The following is a 24,615-nucleotide window of genomic DNA, read 5'->3' as shown; positions in this document are numbered from 1 at the left end:
ACCAAACTAAATTGTTCTAATCACTTTGCTTAACAAAAATTGATGAATTCTAAAGGCTGTTTTAGGTAACTTGTTTTGCTTTATAGTTTTCCAAAATCTATTTTTAGAAATGGTAATGCAAGTCATTTGTAAATATTAAGGTTATTATTGGACAGCTACTTACCAAAAATAGCAAGAAAAATTGTCATACCTTACATCTCTCTAAATAAGTAGAGACAAATAAAGAAATATAAGAGTATATGAAAAACCATCCATACAGTAACTTGATTCTAGTTTTTCCTTCTAGTATTTTGTTAATCTTGCATTTAAAGAAGTCTACACGTGTAAGAAGTAGAGTACACCAGAATGGAGAGTGTAAAGTAGCTATGCATTAACGATTTTCAAACGAAACCCGACTAGAGAGTGCAAAGTGATTCATTTTTTCCCACAAAACTGAAACAAAATCAACAAATTAAAGTAATTACAAACCAAAACCTACAAACCTAAGGATATTTTGTTTGATTACCATATACTAGGTGTGTTTGATTTTGCATGCGTATTTAAATAAACACAATTCCTTAATTTCTTAGCTATTGAGAGAGAGAGAGAGAGACATCCCTAAGCATGCATGTCAATTGAAGAGGGCTATGGAATCACAAAGACATCTTTTTTCCCCTTTAATTAATTCCTCTTCTCATGATTTGTTTTTATAAATTAAAACTTGGGTTTTGTTTTGTTTTGTTTCTTTGTTTAGATTTTCTAAGCTTTTGAAGGTACCAAGGAAAAAAAAACTATTTTTTTAGGGTAGGTGATTGGAAACCCTAGAAAAGCTTTGACTCTTTTTGCCTTTATCACACTCACAATACTCTTTATAAAAAACCATCCAAGGATCTCACTCTTTTCCCCTCTCTCTCTTTCTTTCTATCAAAATCCCAAAAACCCAACCAAAGGAATTAGAAAGAATAATCAAAGTGACACCATGAAGAAGAAGATGATGATAATGATCAAAATACCACTCATGAGCTTAGCCATTTGGCTTCTCTTCCTAATCTCTGTCTCCCATGCTCTCCCAGGTATCAATTTTACGATTAGTTTATTCTCGATCTCGAGTTACATTATTCCTCACACCTATCTTATTTTTCGGAAATCTTTGCTTTGTGTAGATAACTCAGACAAACAGTACTTGTCGCCTGCTGCAGTGAAATTTTCTGAATCGTCTTTAGAAGAGGTGATTTGTTAAGCTTTATTTTGCTAATCTTACAATTGCACAATCATTATTGATCCAAATAGCATCTAATTTTGTTTGGTTTTTTTGGGTTTTAGGAGGAAACCCTTGTGGGGTTGGATGCCATTGGCTTGAGGAAAATGGGGAATGGAAGAAAGAGAGTGGCAGTGAAGAGAATGATGAGGAAATTAGAGATTGCTACCGATGATGATCAGAGAGAAGAAGAACAAGATCAAGAAAGTTCAAGAATTATTTCAGGTGCAAACCACTCTGATAGATCAACATGCAACTTTGAAGATCAAAAGGGAGATCATTTTGGAGTTAGTAGAAAAATGGGTGACAAAAATTGTAAAAAAAGCCTCAATGTTGGTGGGTTTGCAACATTTGGTGCAGATTATAAAGGCCCTTTTCACCATCCTCCTAAACATAACTGATCAGTTGGCTAGCTAGGGCAAAAAAGAAAAAAAAAACCATATTTTGGACCCCTTTTTATAGGATCTTCTTTTTGGTTTTGTGTTAATTAGTCTAGCAAAATGGGTCCAATGATATATATATTGATATAACATATATATATGTGTGTGTTGAATGAAATTATTTTGTAATACCATCAATTATTCTTCTTCTCTAAAGTTTCCAGACATTGCAAGAAGAGCTTCAAAATGTTCATTATCAATCTTCATATGTATGTAACCAAAATTTTATCAAGTACTCAAAAGCAATATATATATATACTTGTAAATAATTAGCAATTCATTGTCTGATGCAGGACTAAAGAAAAAGAGTTCTCTTCAAACATCTCAAGTTAAAGATCAGGTCTCTCTCACCCTCTCCGTCTATCATTTCTCTTATTTTCGAGTTCGAACAAAGGGGCGTGGGAGTGAAAGTTCGAACTTTTGAACTTTAGAGTTGAATTTAGGTTCATGATATATAGCTTCATGATATGATCGTTGATATAACAGACAATAACTTATGCTGTTTCTTTGACGCACAGGAGCCGAGTACTATCAACGCAAAGAGATCAAGAAATTCTAACCATCTTAAAGCAAAATCGTCCGGTTCGTCGAAGGCGAGAGACGAGGAAACTCGAAGGCTTCTCAAGGCAGCCAAAGAGATAGCCAATTTGATGCACAAAGATTATAAAGATTGGGCTCACCGCAAGCCCCCAATCAACAACCAAGAACCTTTGCATTAAGAAAAACAAAAGCCCCCCTTTATAGTTTATAGTTTAGGTTCTTAGCTAGGCTCGCAAATTTTGCCCCCCCATATATAGAAAGTGTAGCCCTTCTTCATTTACATAGCCTTTTTTTAGCCTATAATATATATCATATAGTTATATAAGCACGAGAACTCTTAGGATATGCTGTTGATTTAGTTTTCCTTTTTTTTTCCTTATTCTATATCATATTATATATAGGTTGTGACATATACAATGGAACTAAGCAATACCTATATGTTATGTGTAAATTAGTGTAGCAATTTTTTCTGTTTTGTTTGTGGCTTAAGATAAGTTGTTGTATCAGCTCCACTCTTGCAACTTCTTTGTTTTACCAATCAAGATAAGCAATTTTGTGAATCAAAGAGAGAGATCATGAGTACTCCAAATTATTACAAAGTTTTTCCGAGCTCTGCACTGGCAAATGTTGAGTGTTTTTTGGTATCATATTATATTTAAATCATCCTCAAAAGATGGAGCACAGCCCCCTAGAAGCAAGCAAGCAATCTCTACATATGATTTGAGTGTGTGTCCACAAAAAACAAGATTAGAAGAAACGTATATAGATAGTTGTTTGATTACTACAAATTAAAAGAAAACAAAACAAATTAATAAAATCCTTAAGCAAAAGACACACTCCAAATCAATGCCCCGTCACGAAAAGTGGAATTCGTGATGGTTAATAAACATCATGAATAACAAAAGTTCTCGTGACGATTATAAAACATCATGAAAAAGTAACCATCATGAGAAAAAATGAATTCCGTACGTGATGTTTAAAAAATATCACGGCAAAAGAGATGTCGTGATGGATTTAGATCGTCTTATGACGGTTATGTAGTGTGCTTTTTCATTGCTACAGTGTTGGGAGTCCATGACGACAAATTTAAATAAAGATATAAGTGAACAAAATAAAAAGAATGTCACACATTGTTATATTGGTGTGTTTTTTGTGAGAAAAAAAATGATGAGTTGCATAACAATGCATAGATTCGAACAGTAGACCTCTCACTCTGATACCATATTAAGGATGAATAAATCACCACTCAACTCAAAAGCTTAAGTTAATGGGTTAGGTAAATTTAATTCATTTATGGATATCTAATAAAAATAATACATGAAAGAGAGAAATAAAAATGTCTGTGCTTTCAAAGTACAGGACGACCATTGACTAATTAAATGGACCTAGGAGGACAAGAAAGGAAGGGGATCCCTATTCCTGTCTGTCCAATTTCTTACAATAAAGATTCTATTTTTATAGCCAAAGATGTTCTTAAAACAACCGAAACTTTCACTTTCTTCCAATGCAATAAGTTGTCCCCATTTCCCCAATAATTCATACTAATTTCAGCTATTGATATTTATCACTGTTGATGAAACATAATATTCAACATAGATATCGGGATCGAGATTGTCACGAGCTAGTGACATGCTCGCCTTTTGATATGCTTCATCTTTAAAATATCTCAAGTAAGATCTTACTAATTTTAGTGGGATTGAGATTTTTTTTTAAGAAAATTAATTCATAAATAATGAGGTAGAAGTTCAAAACTATGATTTTATAAGAATTGAGACGATAAAAAAAAAATATTTTATTACGTTCGAGTTGTAACCCTGAAATTAAGAGTGAAAAACTTTAGAATAGTATACTCATATATTAAATATGAGTCACCCTCGGGAGATATATCTAGTAACCTACTTCAAATTGTTTCTCATGGATTATATCTATTTTTATTTTGATAATAATTCAATTTTCTAAAATTTTGGTCTTGTCTCTATGGAACACAAGCACGGCTGAATTTCCTCATGTAAGCTTGGGGAAGGGATAAATTTTTGTGGGCTCACTCAACCGACGGACAGTACACTGTGAAAATCCTCCAAGGCTTTCTAGTGTCCCCTTCTGCAGAAATTAACTCAGTTTTATACAAGAATTTGTGGGATTCTATCTATCCAAAGAAGTGTAAATTCTTCATATGGTGTGTGAGTAGGTGTGTTGTTACTCACAGAAGCATCAACATGGCCAATCGGATTCAATCACGCATGAAATCCCTCTACCTCAACCAAAATTGATGTGTCTTACGTAGAAAGAGCAACGAAACTTTAGATCATTTGTTCCTACATTTGGAAGCCCCTTTAGCTTACTCAATGAATTGATGGTATCTTTGTTTTAAAAAAAAATGGAATTATTTATATAGTAAATAATGGCCATGTAATAATAGAATTCCAAATTGGTGCAGTGGTGCAAGGATTGTAGCTCCCTTAGATATTGACCATTCACCCAACATTAAATTTTGACAAATAAAATAAAGGAATATAGAAAGAGATAACTCTTTTATTTTTTTCTGCCAAAACAAACATAGTTCAGCGGTAATTGGCAGATGAGTTCAAATTCCCTCCCCAATATGTTGTACTAAAAAAAACTATTTTATCTTTTATTTTTTTAAATACCATTAAATTTTTAGTGATGGTCACTGAAGTGAGAGGGTAGCCATGGAAACTATCAAATTTGGTATGTATCAAAATAGAGGAAATTAAATTAAAGTTGAGAGCTTTCCCTTGAAAACAAGATTGGACATTTTTCAAAAGTAAAGCCCAATTGGAAAATTCAATAGTTGGGTTTGAGGGACCCAGCTGAGAAGTCTTCGAAATCATACTTGTACAAGAAATAACTCCATTTCACATTTTTATATTTAATTATATTAAATACTTAAGTTACGATTTTATTTATTCTTTAATCCCACATTTTCTAATTAAATATTAATAATTTATTTTAGTATAATATATGAAGATGAAGATTCGAATTCACGACTTTTTGATTCGAAATAAATATCTTTAACCAGTTGAGCTATATACAAGTGAACAATTAAAATATTAATGATTTAAGCAAGGGAAGTATCAAAATTTTCATGCTAATATCATATGTCATTGCAATATGCTAAAAGGGCACCAACAGATTAAAATATGTTGATATAGAATTTGGAATTTTTAATAATTAATTACCAAACTATAGCAAATTATTGTGTCAGATAAGAGTTGAAGAAGCTCGAAATATTCAAAATTAATTTTTTTACCTTTAACATTTCAAGAAATTTTAGATGATTTCTTACCGATGAAAACGGATCAAGCTAATCTCTCTATTTATAGGGTTTTAGGTGCATCTTACATGGTTTTGGACTTGATTGACTTTGAGTCTAATTGCCACGTGACATAATCTGACTAGACTAGTTTATGACAGATGGTTATATAATAAACATGTGATATTGTCCATAATTCAGCGGTAATTGACGTATATTTCCAATCAATAGGTTGTGAGTTCAATTCCCCACCCACACACGTTGTACTAAGAAAAAAATTAAAACATTTTAAACAATTACAACTAAATTGAAAAAACACTAAGGGACTTAAAACACACATTTATTTGACCCTGTCAGTATTGTATGTCAGATTTTAAATTTCCTAGTGTTATGCCTTGCACGTTGTATCTCAATTTTATTTTATATATTAATGTTAATTTTACTTTAAATAGTTCTAATTACATCCTTGTACAATATTATAATTTTAACTAGCCTATGTCATTAAAATCATAGAGTAATTAAGTGACATGCCCATTAATCTGTATAGTTGTCATAACATCTCATTCTTGCAGGAAGTTAAATATGTTTGAAGATAACCAAGTTATAATTATAGTAACATATCAACCCGAGTATAGCTAAATGGATAAAGATAACACTAATGTGAGCTTAATTCTAACAATAAATGACATCTATTATTTATTTTGAGGTCGGAAGTTCAAACTTCCATACACCCAATTTGTTGAAAAAAAATGGATAAGAAGAACCTGTAGCCTCCCATAATAATGAAAAGTTCATCTTCCACCCATAATTTTTTTTTTTAATACAACATGTTGGAGAGGGGATTCAAACTCACAACTTTTTGGTTAGACGTATATGTCAATTACCGCTGAACTATGCTCGCTTTGACCCACAATTGTTGAAAGTAATTTAAAGATGAAAAAACACATGAAAATTTTCAATGAAATCTATAATGAAGTCAAACATATTCCTAATTTAAATAAAGAAACAAATACTTGTCATATTTGAATTATATGGCATGATATAAAAAGCTAGTCTAAAATTAAAACAACCAATAGCATATACTTATAGGTATGGAAATTGTCCCATGTCTAATGGTTAGTGTTTGGTCCCATCCTCATTTACTCAATTTAATGAACAAAATAAAAAGACAACAACCCACCATTAAATTATCATAAAGACACTACTTAGGAAAATCTTGAATTTTAAAGCAACAATATGATCATCTCCTCTTTTTTGCACACACATGTCTTTTAATGGAATTGACTACTTTCTAAAAATTAGTAGATATTAATTAATTACATAGTTGTTGATGTGAAACTACCTTTTTCTCCTTCCCTTTTTGTGGATTTAGAATATGGAAAAAAAAAAAAAGTAAGCAAAAGCATTGCCTCTCCAAGAGTGGCAAAAGGGGCAATTTGACAAAGTGGAAAATCCTTTCTTCTTTTCTTTTGGATATATAAAATTTGGAAGTTTTTGAACTGAGATTTTGTTTTCTAATTTTTGAATATCAAATTTTATCTTGAATATGTTTTGATGGCAAAAATTTTTCTCCTCCCTAATCTTTTAGAAAATGTTTAGTTTTATTTCTCTCATGGTTGGATATATCAAGTTTTTATCATAAAAGATTTATTGATAAAATAATGATGTGACATTCATATATATTTTGTTAATTAAGTTGGAAATAGTATATATATTTAAATTTAAATTAAATAAATATGTCTAGCTGTCCATGAAGTTGATAATCTATCAACTTCGTAAAATTTATTAAAAATGTTACTAAATTAATAATTGATATAGCCTCGTTAAAAATGCAATTATTTTTTTTTTAAAATTCATGTCTTCTTTCTTTTAATGTTTGGGACCGTAATGGCTTTGAAAAAAAAAAGCAATACATAAATTATGAAAATGGAAATTTAAAAGAATGGAGATGAAAATTGAAATATATGATAAAATTATATGTTTAACCCATCATTTTTAGACTGAAAAGATTTTGTTATTTTCATGATTTTTTTAGTTATTATATAAATAATTAATCATAAACATATACATCAAATACTTTTTTAAGTAATTGAGACTTGAATGCATTATATTGTTAATACCATAATAAAAATAAATAAATATCTTTCCAAACAATTCTTTACATTAAAACAAAGGCACATGTAAAAATAGGTCTAGAAATTAATTGTTTAAAACAATTTTCTTGAAATACTTTCTAATAGTTAAATAGTAGCATTAGATAATTTGGAATAATTTGAACACTTGTTGGAATTTTTAGGATTATATAAAGTTTAAACTAAAAGACAAAGGACATGGAATGTTTTTTGTCTTACCATGGAAAATAATTATGAGATATTGATTAGTCAACCAAAAGGCTAATCAGTTTTTGCCCTTTAATTTTCTCTATTATAAAGTGTGTGTTAATAGGCCTCTTCTTGTAAAGGTTAAAAGGATAATATATTTGCTTGTTTTCTTTACTTAGCTGCAAATATGTGCACTTATTGCTATAATATATCACACTAATCTACTTTCTTTTGCATAGTCCTTATTAGTGGACAAAGTCTTTTATTTTGGGAGTTATATTCTTTTGAAATGTCAACAAAGTATACTCTATATCAAAAAATGTGTTGAATTAATAAACTGGAGTTGATATTTAACATTCAAAAGATGTTTAATTGGTAAAAAATAATAATTTCTAAGTTCCATTGAAAAACAGTGAGATATCCATAAAATTAGGAGATTGGTTGATCAGAATGTTTCGGATTAAGGCATTTCATAAAGTTCTTCTCGACCCTTCTGCACTGGTCCTCTCTGATCCCAATTTTTGATCAACAGGTAGGGTTCGATCTAAGGTTGCTTATTCATGTTGTAAAGTAGAATTTTAGTCCATGAACTTTCAAGTATGTGACTAATAGGTCTTTGAATTTTAAAAAGCGTGTAATATGTTTTAAAATTTTAAATTTATGTCTAATATATTTTTGAACTTTTAATTTTAGGTGTAATATGCTCTAGACTTATTCGACATTTGTAGAAATTGACCAATTTATTCAACATAAAATTGAATTTGTTTCTAATTGGATCTTTAACTTTCAATTTGTGCCTAATAAGTCTTGAATTTTAGAAAATGTCGATTAGGTCAATGACAAATTAGATTAAAAAAAATGAAAGTAGAACGTCATGTTGAACACAAAATTGAAAGTTTAAAAACTTAGTAATTATAAATTTAAAAGTTCATGTACTGAGTACAATTAATCTGCTGTCATTTGATTATTCAAATTTAGTATGACTTAGATTGTTTTTTTAAGAAGTAAAATTTTAAAATATTGTAATGAAATTGAAACATAATGTAAATTTGAGCTATTACTTAATTACAAACCTGCTCATTTTCCCCTATTTTTTACCGAATCCTAAACTTGTATAAAATCAACTAGTACATTCAACTAACCAAAAATAATAATAATATTATTAGGTTATTGTCATATAAATAAATAAACAATTGTGTTCACATATTCCATAATCTATGACATTCAAATTTGACCAAATAAGAGAGATCAAATTGATACTTTTATAAAACCACAAAGATTCAGTCGAAATTGTTCTCAAACCATATCGACAAAATCAAAACTTTAAAAAGTAAAAACACCAAATGTCATCATTTGAGCCTCAAACTGGAATGTTGTTCTACTAAATCAGTCAATGCTACCTAGCTAATAAGTTTCATTAAATTAAGAATCCTAAAGTTTGAGACATTCTTGAATCCAATGTGACAAAGAAAGAAATCTATGAAGCTATAAAGTCATAAAAGAAAAAAGTTCCCTAAGGTCACATGAGAGGAAAAAAGGCTATGGTATCATGTGATCACACTGCTTTCAAGTTTAAAGGCAAAAAAAAGGACCCTCCTTTATTACTTGGTCTTGTCCATAATCAAGTGTCCTAAAACAATCCACCAAGATTTTGCTTAATTACCCACAAAAATGAAAAAAGACTCTTTTTTGCTTGATCTCTCTCGCTCAATTGTTGCTCCCACGTGCTATTTTGGTCTCCCCCGGCCCCCTCTCCCTCTGTCGCGGTTCACTCAACAAATTCTCTACTAAGTTTCTTCTTCCACTGCTCCTCCGTCGTCTTCCTCCTCTGCCCTGAAGCTCTGTAGGGAGAGAAAATTGCTTTAGGAGAGAGAGAGATGCAATGAAAGGGAAGGGGGAAATGGTGTTGAAATCGAGGATGAAATGGGTGGGTTTGGTGGGTCTTGTTCTTTCAGCTTTCTCCCTCTTCACCCACTTCTTTCTGACTAGATTCACGCAAGAGGGCATTTCTGAGTTCCAATCCTCTGTTACAATCTTCTCATGGAGGCCTGTGTTTGAACATGCAGACTTTTCCCCAACTGTAAGATCTCATCTCTCGTATTGTTTCTGGAGGATCTTGCTTTTCGTTTTTCTTTAGAATAAGAAATGGGTTTCTGCTGTGAACTTGAAATAGCCTCAAATCTGGATTCTCTGTTGCTCTGTTTTGGAGATTTGCTTAGAAATTTTGTCTTCCTTTGAAATTGGTATCTTGTTTCGTGTTTTTCAGTCGGTTTTTGGGTGCATTTTACATGGTTCTGCGATTGCAGTATCTTATTGTTTGATGCTGTTTTTGTTCTTTGTCCTAATTGGGGTTCAGAGTCCTTTGTTTAGACGCCTTTGGGGCCCAGTTAGGCGGCTGGAGTCCTTGCATCCTGATGCAAATCCTAGACAACACTATTCTGGTATGGCCTCTTCTGCACCTTCAATTGCCTGTTTGCCACTTATTGTTACTGCAGATTTTCATCTTATAGAGAGATCGAATCAGGTTTAAATCCTATGTTGCTTCCTCAACTTTCACGCTTATTCCTTTTTGGTGACTTTTAAGTTAAATTAGAACTTTCTGGTTCAGCCTAGACTTTTAAAAGTGTCTAATAGACTCCTTAACTTTTTTAATTCTGTGTCTATGTTAAGGACTATTGGCTATTAGACATGAAATTGAAAAGTCAATGACTCATTGGACACTTTTAAAGTTCAAGGATCTATTAGTGTCTAATAGGACCCTGAGCTCTCAGTTTTGAGTCTAATAATTTTGTGAATTTTAAAAAATGTCGAATAGGTCAATGATCAAACATACAATGATACAAAATTGGAAGTTCAAGACACAAAATACAGAGTTTAAGGACCTATTAGACACTTAAAGTTCATGTACTTATTAGATACAAAATTATAAGTTCAAGGACCTATTAAGCATTTTTATAAGTTCAAGGACTTGTTAGAACCTACCTAAACGTCTAGGGACTAAACTTGTAATTTGACCAACTTTTAAATGTTTTGTTTATGTAAAAAGTCATTTTAGTCTTTAGCAAAAACTTGACATGAGATATCTTTTTGTTTACAGAAAGGACTAAAATATTATTTTGTGCAAAGGTTAGGGACTAGTCATACTATTTGAAAGTTTAAGCAGCAAAATGAATAAGCATAGAAGGTTTAGGAACCGATTTAGAGTTTTATGCCTTCAGAGAGTGCTTGTATAGGTCCTGTCCTGTCTTCCTATAGCTCTAAAACTGTACGTCGAGAAAGAAACAACAAAGTCTTAGAGAGATCATGCTTGGGATTTAATCTTCTGATTATTCAAGGCATTAAAAAGGTACTAGTAACGGTTCAGTCTGACCAAAAGGATTCTTTCCCCTGTCTAAAGCATGTAAAGTTTAGAATTAGCTTAGACCCTTTCTACTGAGAACCGGTACCCTTTGGTAGTGATATTGTTGGGAAAATAGTATAAATTATTAGTTTTTTAAGTAGGAGCTTCTTCTTCTTCAATGACCATCTGTGATTACCGTGTCTAATAGTTATACTCATATTGCTTCACCCAAATCAGAATCTTGATTTTGTTTTGTGCTCACACTAAGCGAAAATATATTTACCTGTTATTCTCCATGATGTATATATTTGTTGCCTTTCAATTCCGAAGAGCTGTATTTAAAAGAATGCATTCCTGAACTAATCATGTCAGCAGATCCCTCATTACAATCAAATGGATTTATCTTTGTCCGGATACAGGGTGGATTCCATGATATCAGGAATTCGGTAAGCATGTAATGGTTTATTCTCTTTTATGATATTAATATCAGGTTATGGTAGCAAACTGAAGGAATTGCAAATGCTTGGTCTTCTAGATATGTGATGTTGTTGTTGTTGCCCGGCTACTTAATGCTACCTTAGTAATTCCCGAGATTCAATCAACCACAAGCAGCAAAGGAATCAGGTTTGAACTGTTCCAATCCTTATTATATTGCCTCTCTTCACGGCTTGAAAAAGTACTCTTTAAATAGAAGTTGTCTAATTATTTTCATGCAGCTCCCAGTTCAAGAGTTTTGCTTACCTCTATAATGAGGATCAGTTCATTGCAGCCTTGACTCGAGATGTTAAAATCGTGAAGACACTTCCAAGAAATCTGAATGGTGCTCGGAGGAAAAAGGAGATTCCGCGATTTAAAGCCCCTTACTTAGCATCTCCATATTTTTATCGGCACCATGTTCTTCCTGTTCTAAAGAAGCACTCGGTGGTCGAGCTAGTCATCCCTGATGGTGGATGCTTGCAGGCAATGACTACTCTTTGCACTCATTCAAAATATTTGCAACTTTCTCTTCAATAAGATATGCTGCATGCAAATTTTAACTTATATAACGACATTGTGGGTTTGATGTTATTGGACTCATAATATAGTTCATGTTCTATTTTCCGAAATGTTTTATGTAATCTTGGATTCTTGTTGAAGATATTAAATTTAGTTGTTGGTTAGAGGGTTAGAAGTAAAGGTTTGCAAACTAGGGGCTACTTGGATGACTATTTTGAAAATTTTAATATCTTTCTTTTTTTTGGATGATGGTTCTGCCATTTTTCTGCCGTATGATTTGATCAATCGCGTTGAAAATTTTAATATCTTAAAATATCTTTTGAGGACTTTTCTGCGAATATTATTTCTTTTGTCTTGATGAAAGCTCGATTTTCCACTAAACTAAGTGCTTCGAATCTCATAGATTGTACTCTTTTCTGGTCCAGGCTATCCTTCCTCCTGATCTTGAAGAGTATCAAAGATTGAGATGTAGAGTTGCTTTTCATGCTCTTAGATTCAGAGTGGAAGTTCAGGATCTTGCCACCAAAATTCTGCATAGGTAAATATTTGAAATGCTTCCAACGGTTCTCGAAACTGTCTCCTTATGCCAAATTCTTCATGTAGATTACGAGCTCCAGGCAGGCCTTTTATAGCCTACTATCCGGGAATGACCCGAGAGGCCTTAGCATATTATGGTTGTGCCGAACTGTTTCAGGTAACATTATTTGAATCTCAAATACACAAGTTATACCTTTTGGGGATCTATCCTGACGTCTGGTGTGTGTGTTTGTTTTGGACTGAAAACCAGGATGTACATAATGAGCTCATTCAGCACAAAAGATTATGGATGCGAAGGCGTGGGATCGTCAAGGGGAAGCTTTCGGTGAATTCTGAGGAACAACGACTTAATGGTTCTTGTCCACTAATGCCAGAAGAGGTAAGCAATCAAGGTCAAGTTGATATTGTTTGGAGCAAATGGTTAGATAAAAATGTAGAATTTGGTGCCTTTCAATCTTCAGTGCTCATCAATACTCATCTTTTATAGGTTGGAATTCTTCTCCGTGCTCATGGATATTCGTGGGACACCATTATATACGTCTCAGGCGGAGAAGTTTTTGGTGGACAAAGAACCTTGACTCCTCTCCATGCTATTTTTGAGAATGTTGTTGATAGGACTTCCCTCAGCACCCCATGGGAACTTAATCGGCTTTATGGTCGTGAGATTAATGTCAATAGCAACTATCCAAGGTCTCCACCTTCCATTTTGAAGGATTCAAAGCCCAATGCATGGAAGACCGATGGTCCACGTCCTCGCCCGTTGCCACCACCGCCAGCAAGGCCAAAGTATCCACATAACATCGAAGGTTGGTGGGGTTGGGTGGCTGAGAGTGACAATGAGCCTGAAAGTACCGTGATGGAGTTGAGAACCAATGCCCATAAATTGCTTTGGGAAGCAATAGACTATCTGGTATCTGTTGAAGCTGATGTTTTTATCCCTGGGTTCGATCGCGATGGCAAGGGGCATCCAAATTTTGCGAGCTTGGTGATGGGCCACAGGCTTTATCAGTCAGCTTCCCTCAAAACATACCGGCCTGACAGGTATCGGTCTTTCTATATTGACGTATTGACCAAACGTGGATTGCTTTCTTCTTCTATATCCCCTCCACCCCAAGTTAATTCTACAATGCTTTTGTCAATGCAGAAGAGAAGTGGCAGCTCTCTTAGCAGAAACCAGAGACCACCTATATCACGCAAACTATACGTGGCTGAGATCAATTCGTCGACATCTGAGAAAGTCCGTACTCAACAGCCTGATGGAAGCATCGACAAGATCAAGGTCATTATCTTTTCTATCTCATCCAGTCCCTGAATGTTCTTGCTCAAGACAGGACTCAGACCGTGCTTCAAGTCCTTCGACGATGACAACGACAACTCAATTGCAAGCTCAGGCTGGTGGTCTAGGAGTTGTGCACCGTTGTCCTGCTTGGATGCGAAGTGAGTTGCGATCGAAAGATAAGCAAAGTGAAGACGATAGCGACGAAGATGAGCCAACATCGGAATCGTTTTTTGGGTACAGTAGTGAAAACCGGGTAGAGGGAAGTGGAGAGTTGAACAGTAAGGAAGCTATTTTGCTGAATGATCAAGAGGAACTTGATGGAGGAGAGAGATAACAAGAAACTGAATTACTTGAAATTGGTAGCAACAATTTTGTAATGCTCATAGTGATCAAATTGCCTGCAAAAATGGTTGACAAGTTTAATGATTATGCAACAGCTAGGCCATTCTTTGGATAAGTAGCAGGTTCTTTAACTGGTTACTAGGCTACTAGGATTCTAGAGCACTGGGTTCAGCTTCCTTTTTTTGAATGTTCTGATCCATTAGCTCTGGTTTTAAGGTTTTTTTTTTTCTTTTCCTTTTGAGTTCATGAATGTCGGGGTGGGGATTCGTAACTTCGGTCTTAAGGGGAGGTATAGATGTCTTAACTTTCGACCTCTGGTTTGAAGCTTCGTTTCGTACATTTCATGTAAATTTTCTGGTGCTTGTTTTGAAAGAAAATCTTAGGCTTGTAAAATGATTCTGGTTAAATTTAATCTTTTAATTATATTCTTAAGTATCTTTTTCTTTTGTCAATTTTCAGCTTTTGTATCTAAATAGGTTCTTGATCTAAACGACATTTTTAAAAACTCGTATACTAATTAGACAAAATTTGAAAGTTGAAGGTTCTATTCGGCGTAAAATTCAATTTTATAATCAATTTTATGTTTATTAGATCTTGACATTAGAAATCTATCAGACATAAAATTAAAAATTTAGGAATCTATTAAATACTTTTAAAGTTCAATGACTTACCCTAAAATTGAAGGTTTAAGAGTCTATTATACACAGACTCGAAAATTTAAAAGGTGAATTACATCCTAATTAAATAAATAAATTTTCTACCTCCTCTACATTTAAAAAAAAATGGTATAATTTTTTACTTTTCTTTTTTTAGACGGTTGAATTCCTGCAAATTTCTCCTAAATTATGAAGTACCATGTCACATAAGTTTATAACCAATCGAATTTAACATCCAGCAGTTGAAATAGTATAATTGAAAAATGTCATAATCTAAATGACTATATTAAAACTTTCTAAACAATAGTCTAAATTGAAAAACATTCATGACTGATGAGGGACTAAATTAAAACTTTTTAAATAGTAGACTAAATTGAAAAATACCCTTAACATTAATTAGGAGCTAATATATATGGGTGCAAAAAGTAAACTTTTTAAAACTTTATGTGATATATGTCTTATTTTTTGTTAGTGGAGAAAAAAAGGACAACTAGTGGAGTTGTTCAACTAAAACATAATGAACAATACAATAGAGGGATATTTGGAAACAGCTATAGAAAAGAAAAATTAATAATTTATGCTTGAGAAGATTAAGGTGGGAGGAATAGTGTTGAAAAAAAATGTTAACTTTTTAAACATTTTTAATAAAAAAAAAGTATGCTTAAGTTTATTTTAAAAAATTAAAATAATTCCCTAAACTTGAAAAAGTATTCAAATATTTTTAAGAACAAATAATAAACCTATAAACAATGTGGGTTTTTGGTTTTAAAATAAGTTAGGTAGTAACTTTTCTATTTTTGTTTTTTATTTTTAATTTTTTAATAAATAAAAAAATTGTGTTTAGTAACTATTTTTGGCTTTTAATTCTTTCTTCTTTTATTGAAAGATAAGTATAAATAATATTGGTAACTATTTCGTGATTAGTAAAATTTTAAATTAAAAAATTAATTTTTATATGAAAATCAATTTTTTAAATTAAATATTCAATTCTTTATATTATTTTTTTAATATCTATTATGCATTTTGTAATTCAATAATGATAAAATAAACTCTTATTTGTGATTTGAAAAAAAAATGAAAATTAGAACGAGAAACAAGAAATTGTTTTGTTGCTTTCATAACTTTTTTACATAAGGTTAAAAATGATATCTTAAAAATAGAAAATGATAAACAAGAATAGCCATCAAATGCTTACATTTATCAAAAATTGAAAATCATAAACAACAAGAAACGTAAAGGTCAACAAATTTACCCTTAACTAATTGCAAGCCACTTGCTTGATTTATTATCTTTGAAATACCTATAAATAGTGAAGTAATAAAATTTTGGTCTCTATACTTCCCATTTTGGTTCATTTTGGTCCTTACACCTTTAAAATGTTTATTTTGATCAATGTATTTTTAAATTTGATTCATTTTAGTCAATGTAATTTTAAACTAGTGATTATTATAGTCCTTTAATTTTATTTTTAATCTCATTTTTTCTATCACAATTCCGACATAACACTACAATCAATATATTTCTTGAAATATAACCATGACTTTATATGGAAGGTTTCCAGTTATGTGTAATACTCTGTGTTAAAATTTTACAAATAAAGGCTATAATGATCATAAATGTTTAAAAACTCTAATATTTATACATTTGTCAACATAAAGACCGGTTTACGATGGATCCCATGTGAGAATTGCCAAGCTGTACCTATATTTATATATTTTTAATAAATAAATAAAAGCTTAAACCTTAAATCCTAACGACATTTTATCTTTTTAATCGCTAAATTCTATACTCGAAAAAATCAAGGAAGAGCCGTTGAAAAATTAAGTAGGAGTATATGCATGGATTAGTTACTATATTTTAAAATATTATAATTCAATAATTAATATAATATTTGTATTAAATCATTCTCCATTCTCACTGAGAAAGAATACATTTTAAAATATATAATGTAATGACATTTATTGAGAGCAATTAGGAAAAAAAGACTTATTTGAATTCTAAAAATCTAGATTCGTGGATATTTAAAATGATGAACATTTCTGAAAAGAAAAGAAAAGAAATTCTCCAAAATCAAGGAAAAGCCCAAGCCCAAGCCCAAGCCCAAGCCCAGGCCCAGGCCCAATGTGAGGGTCTTCTACCTCGGGTAACTGTAAGGTGTACGGCACTATTCCGGCGCAAATTAGCACCCGCCACTACCAACAGAAAAAAACTTTCAATAATTTTTAAATTTTAATTAAAAATATTACAAACAAAAAATTTCAATTGCTCGACCACCTCCTTCTCTTCTAGGGCTTCCATTGCCGTCCAATTCTACTCCCAATTTTCTTCTTCTTCTTCTGTAACTGGCCCGCCGGAATTATTCCCACCCCCCTCCGCCGAAGCCCGCCGTTTCCCTTTTCTTCTCCTCTTCGGGTTCAGCTTCAGGTTCTTTCTTGCTGAACCAACAAATTCTTCAATTCGAGGCACTGTTTCCGCAGTGGATTCGGATTATTCATTTGTACTTTCCCCCCTCTTCGAAATGGTGAAGACTTCTAAGTCCGTACAGGAACGCTTCGAAGACGACGGCAACGGTACCTCTCTCTCTCTCTCTTTGATTTCTAGGTTTGAATTGATTGCTGTATTTCTAAGAAATGACTCTTGGGTTGAATTTTGTTTGGTCGTTTGGTAGGGGAATTGGGAGTGAAGATAGAGGGGAAGAGCGGGGAGAGCAAGGCAAGTGGTCATCGGTCTAAACATTCGGAGACTGAGCAGCGGAGGAGGAGTAAAATTAATGAAAGGTATGCTGCTGCTTGTGACTTTAATTTCTACTGAAAAATTGTGAATCTTATCTTAATTGAATCCTTTTTTAAGGGAAATAAATTGTTTTTGCCTCTTGCTTCAGCTTTTTCGGCTAATATGGACGGCTTTTCCTTTTCCCCCTTGTTTGTTTGTCATCTTGTGTGATTGCTGTAAAGGAAGCAAATTTCTTTCAACTACAAGTGAAACATTGATTAAAGAGTTAATCATTCTTGTTCAGTTTTGATTTTGTAACTTGTAAAAATGGCGGCAAGTTCAGAGTTCTATGACGGCTTCTTTATACCTTTTGTTTTTTTTTTCCCCTTTTTGTTTCCTATAGTTATGTTCGGTAAAAGTAAAGTGAAGCGGTTTTTTACGGGTTCAGTTAAATATTTTGGACCATGGGTATTCAGATGTTAGAGCAATTCGCAAATGTTTTTGCCTCGTTTGAATATTTACTGGAAGTCTCTACAAATTTCACTTAGTTCAGGATCGTTGTTTGAACAATAACATGTTGACTTGTCACATCCCTACTTTCAGTGATTTTTATTTTTACGAAAGTTCATTCTCTGTCCTTGTTTAAATTCTGCTTAAACCTAATGCTTTAATTCTTTTACAAGTTAATGGTTTAGTTTTCAGGATAGTTTCTCCTTTATGTTTTAAATGCCCTTTTGTCCTTGGGGGGTTTTTTTTTTTTGGGCGTAATTTTGGTGATATATTCTCATGTTTGTGTGAAATATTATCATATTGTAACCGGGCAGATTTCAGATTTTGAGAGATATCATACCACAGAATGATCAGAAAAGAGACAAGGCTTCATTCTTGTTAGAGGTATATAACATATTATTATTTGTAGATTGATTGCTAATTATTCTAGTTTTCGAGATTCCTTGTTATTTAATTAAATTGATATTTGATCTATGTGTACTTTAGGTAATAGAGTACATTCAATTTCTACAAGAGAAGTTAAATATGTATGAAGGATCGTGCCAAGGTTGGAGTTCGGAGCCTACAAAGTTGATGCCATGGGTATAATCTTCTTGATTGACATTTGTTTTCAGTTTGTCATCCACCAGCTTGGGTGGCTTTCTTGCTTTATTTTTCTGGAAATTGAGTTAGAAAGGTCCTTCAATAGTTCTAAATAACTGTTCTAGATTATCATTCTTTCTCTTGAGAGTATGGAAGTCGTGTATTCACTTTATTAATGTATGAAACTGTGAACAAACACTTCATTCCCTGGCATGTTCGTCATCCTAACTGTGTGGAAAAATCTTGTAATTTGTGTAATTCCAATTGTTGACAGAAGAATTATAGAGCTGCTGAAAGTTATGTTGATCATTCTCAAGTGGTAAAGAGGGGTTCCAGTCATGAGAATGCTGTTGTTTTCTCCCAAGCAATGCTAACAAATGCACCAAATGTCATGGACGCGGACTTGGGTCCTGCTGCAGTATTAAATGCAGTGGATCATACTCTCGTCTCTGCTACTCAAGGTCTCCCCATGAGCATGCATGCACAACCAATTGTGTTCAACTCAGCTGGAAGAGGTAGTTTATCAACCGAATCTTTGGACGAACCTGCATCATGTTCCGAGAACATTTCTTCCAAGATCCAGACTGAATTGTTGCAGAGTAGAACCTGTACCACCACAGGTTTTCCAAACCATGCTGCTAGTGATCAGGAGGATCTGACTGTGGAAAGTGAACTGGAGAGTATCTCAGGTGCCTATTCCCATGGGTGAGCATCTGCCACGAGTTTTATGTTATCCGCATCTGATCGTATCTTCTTAATGTAAAATCTAGCAGAAACTGTTCTTTTCCCTCTTTGTTTAGCTAAATTCACATATGTTTTCTCTTCATATCGTCAGAGAATCATAAAAACATGTAGTTGCCTTGCCTGCTGGAGGCAGTTTATTGGTTTGATTATAGATAATTGGTTTAAAAAGATGGAAAGATACTAATTTCATGTAATTACTAACTCCATGATATTTTCATTTTTGTTTCCATAGGGGGCTAGAATTGTTCTGAAAGGTATTTCAAGCCACCCCCAGTTATCTTTTGTTTCTGTCATTGACTTAGTTTTCATATTGAACAGGTTACTGAGTACCTTGACCCAGGCCCTGCAGGCTTCAGGCGTTGATTTGTCGCAGACCAACATCTCAGTGAAAGTCAATGTCGGAAAACGAGCAAACAGAACGACATCCCTTTCAGAGGTTCATCATTAACCTTCACCTTGGCCATTTCAAGTCCTTTCTTCTGCTAGCTAGTTTAATTGTTTCTGTTATATGATCCACTACTTATAATTCCCATCAGGATGATAAAAAACAATCTTTGAACAATCAAGCGATGGCACAGAGCTTACATGGCTGCTTCAGTGAGGACTCAGAACAAGCTCACAAGAAGCTTAGAACAACAGGGGTGTAGCCACAGCTAGTGTGTTTACTCTGATCTTCTTTATCTTATTCCCTCTTCCTGTTCCTCCCTTGTTCTCTTCCCATCCCTGAGTGTGATATTATTTAATTTTTTTTCTTCTTTTTTTGTTCCTAAATTGGGGGTGGGGGTGGTGTTTTTGGGATTAATCTTGGCCTTTTTTTTTACGAGGTCATGTGGTCTGTCTGTTAGCAACTGGGATTTTCTTTGATTGTACAGTAAAAAGTCTTTCTCCTTGGTCCCAGTTGCATCATATGGATATAAAGGTTGAGATAGAAAAAGAAAATGCATGTAATGTCTTGTACTTTGTAATTTTCCCAGATTAATGAGAGCCCTAAGAATATTATTAGATGCATGGTTATGATGTTATAATATTGATTTCTAGATCTCTGATGCTACTTATTAGTATATTTGTGTTCTATTTTTTTTTTTTTTAGTTTAACATTTCTGGAGTGGATATGGAACCTTCGACCTTTCAAATGGTAATAGATATCTCGTTGAGCTATGATCTGGATTCAACGTTTATTCGTGATACCTTAGTGGCCATTTATTTTTCATGTTAAAGACGATGAAGTAATAGTAACTTATTTAGATGATGTTATTGAGATGTTTTGAAAATGTATAGATGTTATTATATTTAGTTCATGTTTGTCTAGTTAATGATTCTATCTCAAAAAAAGAAAAAATAAAAAAGAAAGAACTAATTTTAGAAGTACTACTGTTTATGTTTGGTTTATATGTATATGAAATGAGGTAGATTTTATTTTATTATTTTTTTTGTGTGTATATATTTATATAAATGCTTTTTTCTTTCTGAAAACTTTAACACGTATGTCATTCTAAGACAATTTGATTGAGAAATACAAATACAGTAAAAGTGAATAATATTTTGTTGATTTACAATTTTAATCTTTGGACTTTAGGTGGGTGTCTCGAGGGTAAGTTATGTTTTCTGTTTTTTGTTTCTTGTTTTATAATAAATAAAAAAATAAAAATATTTTTTAATTGTTTTTAATTTTTTGTTCTTCTTTGTTATTATTAAAAAAAATAGAAATATGTTTTAGTAATTAATTTTTGTTTCTTGTTTTTTAAAAATTTTAAATTTAAAAAAAAATTCTATGAAAATTAAAATTTTAAATTAAATATTCAAATTTTGTATGTTATATTTATCTTTTAATATATAAGTCAATAATGATAAAAATAATGTTTTTATTTCTGTTTGGGAAAAAACTGGAAATGGAAATCAGAAACAAAAATTTATTTTTGTTCTTTTCAAAAGTTCTACATAATTTTGGAAGCGTTTCTTCTTATGTTTCTAGAAAACTTGAAACAATAAGCAAGAAACACAAATTCAAAAAATTATTAGGCAAAATATTAAAATTTTAGGGATCTATCAAATTCTTTAAAAAATTTAAAGATTTAGACACAAATTTAAGAATTAAGCGACTAAACTTGTAATTTAACTAGAAATGCACCTTAACACAAAACCAAGTTTTTTTTTTGTTTTGGTTTCGTATTTTTTAGTTAATTGAAATGACACAAATAGATGATAAAGTTACCATTTAATCATTTCCTATAAGAGTCATCATTTTTAGCCTTAAAAAATCCTCTTTGATCTTTAACAGAAAAGAGTTGGCATTCGTTGGGTCAAAACTTAAGTGGTTATTGCCAAACTCATGATAGAATTAAAGTAAAATTCGGTGTATTAAAAAAATGAAATAATTTTAAATGAAATAGTTCGTGAATTTTTTTAGAAAAATGACTCAGTTTTGAGTTTTTCTCTCTTTCTTCCTTAAAAAAAATATAGGATGATGATTCAAACATTGATCTTTTTTGGCTAAAATATATGTCTTTAACTATTGAATTATACTTAGATTGGCAAGTTTGGAATAATTTATGTAATCAATTCACTAACTTTTATTGTTTACCATTTTAATTTAGAATGTGAAAAAAGTAAATAAATAAATGTTCAAATTTGAAATATCATTGTTTTTAGCAGCAATGAATAGGAATATATATGTGGTTTGATTTCATAATTTTTTTTTTAATGATATGCGTTGAACAACTTAAAATAAAAATAAATAAATTTGTTGTAAAATTTTGCAAAATTGAAAGAAAAAAATATCACCTCCTCTATATTTCTAGATTTTAGCTAAATTTAGGTATTTTAAAATTTGTAAAAACACTTGAAAGTACATAAAAAATATTTATTTTGATATTTTTTTCTAGAAAAATTATATAAAAAATATTTCATTTTAAAATACTATACATAATTATAAGATTAAATATACAAAAGTATTATAAAACAAAGTGAATGTAAAAAATTGTTGACCTCAACATAACTTTAATTGATTATGATTTTAATATCACTTATAGATCATAAACTAAATATGTTTTCCTAAAGTTTGATTGTTTTTCTATTTTAGTCTGTCAGTATAGTTTCAATTTAATCTCTCGTGTTATAACATTTTTCAATTATATCAATTTTTTTTTTAATGTTAAAATTAGTTAGCGATAAACCTACTTGTCATGATAACTAAATAGTTGCGGAAATCTAAATGAAAGAGAAAATTTTCTATTTTTCTCCTCTAAAATTTTGAAATTTTTAAAAATTATTAAAATTTCAATTTTTCTTCTCTCAAATAGTTTAATTATATTCTCCAAATCTCTACCAACTCATCAAGGATGAGTTTAAAATACATTTTAGTTTAAACATTTTTTTTTTAATAATTATCTCTAATGCCAAAACTACAAAAGTGTCATCACTTATATTTTTTTGGATAATCATCTCTCAACTATTTCTTATAAAAAGGCTTAAACCAATATGATTCTTTTAAAATTGATTTGAAATATATATGCATACATATAATCATCTAAAATTAAAAGTTGTCCTAAACGTACTCTAAATGAATGATTTTTCCAAATGCTTATAAGAAAAATATTTTTACTGACAAAAGTTTGTTTTTCAAAAGTTTCCAAACAAAGATTTGTTTCAGGTAAATCTATTATAAATTACTTTTAATATACATCAACTGGTATAGTATAATTGAAATTTTTTGTATAAACTTTTAAACGATAGGGGCTAAATTAAAAAACATTAGAGACTAAAAACATATATTTAATTTGAGTAAGAAGTTTGATTCCCAAAAATTTCGAGTGTCAAATTCTCCCAATTTATGACTTATCAACTTACAACAATTGAGAGAAAACATAGTATGTCATGATGATCAGCCACTGCCACTAGATCATTATCAAATCGACTGCATAATCTTTTTCTATTCGTGAGGATCCATCACAACATATCGTCTACTACTTCTAATATATATCAATATACACAATAACAAGAAATGCACTTTTACTTATTCCACCCTCCTTTTGATATTTCATTCTTATTTAGTTAAATTTCATTATCATAATTAATCGTTCTTTTTGTAAGCATGAACATAGTTATGTTTAAATAGTTTATCTAGTTAAGACATTTATGTTTGACTAAAAAGTCGTGTGTTCCAATCTCCGTCCGAACTCTTCTACTTAAAAAAGGGAAAAAAAATTAATCACTCTCCTCTCTCTCCTCTCTCTCTAGAAACTTAATTGCAATGAGTGAGTGGTTGAGTAATGCAAAAGTTATGGTGTTTTTGGCCAAATCAGCCCACCATTCATTGCTAGTGGAGAGCATTTTACACTTGGACTTGCCTTGTGAAAAGTGCTTCCTTGGATCACCCATCACTTCTCTCTCTCCTCTGGATCACCATTTATGCTCTCTCTTGGATCACTCAAGCTTTTTGAAATTGAAAATCTCTCTCTAGAAATTGAATGCATGGACTTTTTTGAAAGATGGGTTAAATTGGGAATTGAAGTTGAAGTTGTAGTTTGTGGGGTATTGAGTGCAAAGTGGGCAATGTTGACAATAATGTCATCTATTGGGTGATGCCCCAATGAGCATTTTACATAAAGTCAACACCCTTTTTTTTCTAAGTCCTTTGAAGTGAAAATTTTAGGGATTTTTGGTTAAGTTCTCATCTTTACCAAAACTATTGGAAAGCTACCCACTTCATATCTCACAACTCCCCACTTACCCAAGAAAAATAAAATCAAGTTGAAAGTGAGAGAAAACAACTCCCTTTATATCTCACAACTCCCCACTTACCCAAGAAAAATAAAATCAAGTTGAAAGTGAGAGAAAACAACTCCCTTTAGTAGTGCTGTTCAACTTAAGTGCATTTTCATTTGTCTCATAGAATATTCGTCTAATCCTACGATATTTAGTTGCTAGACAACTCGTAGGACTTTGATACTTCAAGTAAAGTAATTTTTTATTTGATGATAGTCAAATAGCATGAATATAGCTTAGCGATTAAGATATATGTTTCTTTCCTTGAGATCTGAAATTTCAAATCTCTACTCCTATATTTCCATTCATAGTTGAGATTTTTGTTAAAATACAAATGAGAA

General features: G+C 31.8%; 3 protein-coding genes across 5 annotated transcripts; all 3 read left to right on the top strand.

The window, feature by feature from the left end:
- Positions 1-880: 880 nt before the first annotated feature.
- LOC111022203 (uncharacterized) lies at positions 881-2,562 on the top strand. The gene is made up of 5 exons (XM_022299377.2): positions 881-1,052; positions 1,143-1,207; positions 1,303-1,462; positions 1,971-2,017; positions 2,196-2,562. The coding sequence occupies exons 1-5, from the start codon at positions 959-961 to the stop codon at positions 2,394-2,396; spliced, it is 567 nt and encodes a 188-aa protein (XP_022155069.1). The 5' UTR covers positions 881-958; the 3' UTR covers positions 2,397-2,562.
- A 6,942-nt stretch (positions 2,563-9,504) lies between these two features.
- On the top strand, positions 9,505-14,738 carry LOC111022196 (O-fucosyltransferase family protein). 2 transcript variants are annotated; one of them, XM_022299367.2, is made up of 10 exons: positions 9,505-9,892; positions 10,169-10,253; positions 11,525-11,598; positions 11,688-11,776; positions 11,869-12,112; positions 12,574-12,686; positions 12,752-12,842; positions 12,936-13,064; positions 13,173-13,726; positions 13,830-14,738. In XM_022299367.2, exons 1-10 carry the CDS (start codon positions 9,695-9,697, stop codon positions 14,296-14,298), a joined length of 2,046 nt encoding a protein of 681 aa, XP_022155059.1. In that variant the 5' UTR covers positions 9,505-9,694; the 3' UTR covers positions 14,299-14,738. The 2 variants fall into 2 exon arrangements, with proteins under 2 accessions (XP_022155059.1, XP_022155060.1); XM_022299368.2 differs by having other exon boundaries at positions 9,507-9,892; positions 11,528-11,598.
- Positions 14,739-17,203: 2,465 nt separating this feature from the next.
- Positions 17,204-20,518, top strand: BIM3 (BES1-interacting Myc-like protein 3). 2 transcript variants are annotated; one of them, XM_022299390.2, is made up of 7 exons: positions 17,204-17,532; positions 17,631-17,739; positions 18,499-18,568; positions 18,671-18,766; positions 19,044-19,471; positions 19,829-19,946; positions 20,047-20,518. In XM_022299390.2, the coding sequence occupies exons 1-7, from the start codon at positions 17,481-17,483 to the stop codon at positions 20,155-20,157; spliced, it is 984 nt and encodes a 327-aa protein (XP_022155082.1). In that variant the 5' UTR covers positions 17,204-17,480; the 3' UTR covers positions 20,158-20,518. The 2 variants fall into 2 exon arrangements, with proteins under 2 accessions (XP_022155082.1, XP_022155081.1); XM_022299389.2 differs by having other exon boundaries at positions 17,205-17,532; positions 19,041-19,471.
- Positions 20,519-24,615: the final 4,097 nt, after the last annotated feature.

Source organism: Momordica charantia (genome assembly GCF_013281855.1).
Source record: "Momordica charantia cultivar OHB3-1 chromosome 8 unlocalized genomic scaffold, Mcharantia_2.0 BLBB01000008.1, whole genome shotgun sequence".
In the NCBI taxonomy this organism is placed as follows: Eukaryota; Viridiplantae; Streptophyta; class Magnoliopsida; order Cucurbitales; family Cucurbitaceae; genus Momordica; species Momordica charantia.
The sequence above is the reverse complement of the archived record's forward strand: the minus strand, read 5'-3'. Positions and strand labels throughout refer to the sequence as shown.